General features: G+C 41.9%; 2 protein-coding genes across 6 annotated transcripts in view; both read left to right on the top strand.

Annotated features, from left to right (window-relative positions):
* LOC118409729 (3-oxoacyl-[acyl-carrier-protein] reductase FabG-like) overlaps positions 1 to 2,763 on the top strand; it is an 876,245-nt gene that overhangs the window by 346,564 nt on the left and 526,918 nt on the right. The window lies entirely within an intron of this gene.
* LOC118409698 (lamin-B1-like) overlaps positions 1 to 2,763 on the top strand; it is a 23,097-nt gene that overhangs the window by 15,505 nt on the left and 4,829 nt on the right. For 3 of the 5 annotated variants that reach the window (XM_035810936.1, XM_035810935.1, XM_035810940.1), the window contains exons 8-10: positions 341 to 448; positions 849 to 968; positions 1,730 to 1,804. In XM_035810936.1, coding sequence (XP_035666829.1) covers positions 341 to 448; positions 849 to 968; positions 1,730 to 1,804 — 303 coding nt within the window. The remainder of the gene's footprint in view (positions 1 to 340; positions 449 to 848; positions 969 to 1,729; positions 1,805 to 2,763) is intronic. The other 2 variants (XM_035810939.1, XM_035810937.1) reach the window with 1 other exon arrangement.

Raw genomic sequence — 2,763 nt, 5'->3', positions numbered from 1 at the left:
AGCTTGACGTTGGGTATAAGATGCTATTCGTATTTCAACCTTGTTCAACTGTGACATTTCACTCACATTGCACATGGGTGCCTAAGCATTTGAAGCATTTCTACATATTTTATGAGAATTGTACAAATTTTATGAAAAATGCACAATTCACTATGTTAAACACACAAATCTTGTGAGATGTGCAAGAACCGTGATTTGTGCAGTTTTCCATCCAAATTTCTTAAAATTTGTGGAAATGCTTAGGCACCCGTTACATCACAATTTGCATGCAACTTTGATCCAGCTTATTGGGTAAAACTAGTATGAAATCCCTATTCTGACTTTTGTTTGTTTGTTCCAGGACATGAGCATGGGTGGCTGGCTGCTGAAGAGGACTGTAGGAGGTGGGGAGGAGATCTCCTACAAGTTCCCCTCCAGATACGTCCTGAAGGCTGGTCAGTCTGTCACGGTAAGTTCTGTCCTCTTGGAGCTGATACTTTACAGTAAGTAGGTTAGTACTAGGAATGTTGCAAACCTGTGCCTAGTCCCTAAACCCTTACCTTGTAGCTACTCTCTAGCTGGAAATATCACCTGTAAATGCAGGTAAACTTTTAGCAGTACAGGCATTTCTGATCTTTACCTGCACCTCACCTGCACTGATTTGTGTATTGGTTATTTGTTTGTTCCCATGCCTTTTTCAGTTGCATTCTAAATACATATGTACAACACCTTTGGTGGGCTTGAAATGCAAATGACTAGTACAGGTGAGATATATGTGGTGCCTAGTGTCCACAATGTATTGTTCTTGTCACAACCTGAGTAAAGTCTCAAGACATTTTCAATATTTTGATCAAAACAGGAAAGCTCAGGTCTGGGCAACTGAAGGTGGCGGCACTCACAGCCCTCCCTCTGACCTGTTGTTCCGTGGTCAGGCCTCTTGGGGCAGCGGAGATGACACCAAGACTCTTCTTGTGAACGACAGCGGCGAGGTATCTTGTCTATAATTCCTATTGGTTCCTTTCCTCTTCCTGTTATTTATATTATCATTCTATTCTCATGACATGTTTTAATTCTGTCATTTTTTGCCATTTCCATTTTCTATCTTTGTCTGGGGTGTTTTTTCCTGGTTGGAGAAGTGAAGAGAGCCTGGAATCCATCCAAGTTCTAGCCAGTCAACTTTCCAGCAGGGTAGTTTTGCATCCCTCACCATTGAAACATTTGGTCCTGCTTTCTTTTGTGAATCGTGTATTTCTTGGAAAAATTGTATCTGGGATCAAACTTTCAAATGCTTATGATACCATGAAAAGAACTGTGTGACTCGGAGCCAGTCAGAGGTATCGCTGAAATATATTTTAAGGCAAAGTATCAAATGCCAGTCATTTCTCTTGTCTATTACCAATTGCCAGACTATACTAGTATACAGCAGGAGAAGCGATCAGAGGAGAAACCAAAAACTAGAATGGGATGGAAACCAGGCTGGTGCAAAGAAGCTGCACATGTAGTGTGTTAGTCATGGATATTTACATAACATGCCATCACTTGTATGTTTATGCAGTACCAGGTGGGTACCGGTACAAAACCAATTTTTCTTGTTGGACCGGTTCAGAAAACCTTATCTTCTGGACCTGGACTGTACCTGTACCTCAATTTCCTGTACCGGTACCCACCCCTAATGCAGATATATGCAAACAACATTACTGTTGACTGGATTTAAGTAATCTGTAACCATATCTTGGTCCCGACCCCACAGGAGTACGCATTTCGCTCGGTCACCAAAATTGGAGGCTGCGGTGAGCCAAGCAGTGGGTATTCTGGACGTCGCAAGGTCGCCAGTTAATCGGGACACAGTTCCTTGCCTCGCTTCTCTCACCTGTTTATGTTCTACGTTTGCTTAGCCCTGACTTAATATGTCATTGCACATACCTCTCTGATCAGTGACACTCCAATCAAGACAAAAAAAAATGAAGTACAGTAGAAGCCAGTTGCACATCGGATAATCGCACACTTCAGTCAATTGCACGGAAACCCCAAACCCAAATTGGTTGCCATTCACTCCATTGTTAGTGACTTATCACCAATGCCAGATAATTGCACGAAAATTTGTAAAACCTCTTCGACAAATTGACTGAAAATGCCTCCTAAACATGGTCATACGTGTTACAAATAAGCCGATAACTGCTTGTGTTGAAGGCGCAATACCGACAACATGTATGAAATTGTTATAAAGAGCAAAAGAACACGCTTTTGGCAGTGCGGTGATCATCAACTGTCACTGACCTGACCGTATCTACCTTCTGGATACGTAGCACAGAACGGTGTACTTTACTACCATTGTATGAATAGTGTTGGCAGTCAAAACTGTCCCAGCATTAGACAAAATACTGTTGTGGGCTGACCAGCAATCATTGACATGTCACAGTGCAGAGTAAGCTGTAACGTATACTGTATACGGTCCAAATGGGTAGCTGTGTATTATTGCACACACCAGATAATTGCACGAAAAACGCTGGCAAATTGGGTGTGCAATTAAGCGGCTTCTTCTGTATTTCTGACGAGAAAGAAAGCAATTTTCTTGAATAACCGTTTACTATGATTGATAGAAAAGCAGGTTCAAAAGTTGTTCCTCCCACGTCTAGTTCACAAATGAGTGCCAAAACAGGAAAGTGAACACACGGTTAATTTGTCTGGTGGGTGACACGGGAAATATGCCCCTCGCAATCTGTCCTTAGATCTTCCTGTCAAGAGAAAAGTAATGTTTTTCGATATGTAATCAAGTGCATTCAT

Source organism: Branchiostoma floridae, chromosome 2 (genome assembly GCF_000003815.2).
Source record: "Branchiostoma floridae strain S238N-H82 chromosome 2, Bfl_VNyyK, whole genome shotgun sequence".
Classification (NCBI taxonomy): domain Eukaryota; kingdom Metazoa; phylum Chordata; class Leptocardii; order Amphioxiformes; family Branchiostomatidae; genus Branchiostoma; species Branchiostoma floridae.
Note: the sequence above shows the minus strand (reverse complement) of the source record. Positions and strands in the feature narration are given on the sequence as shown.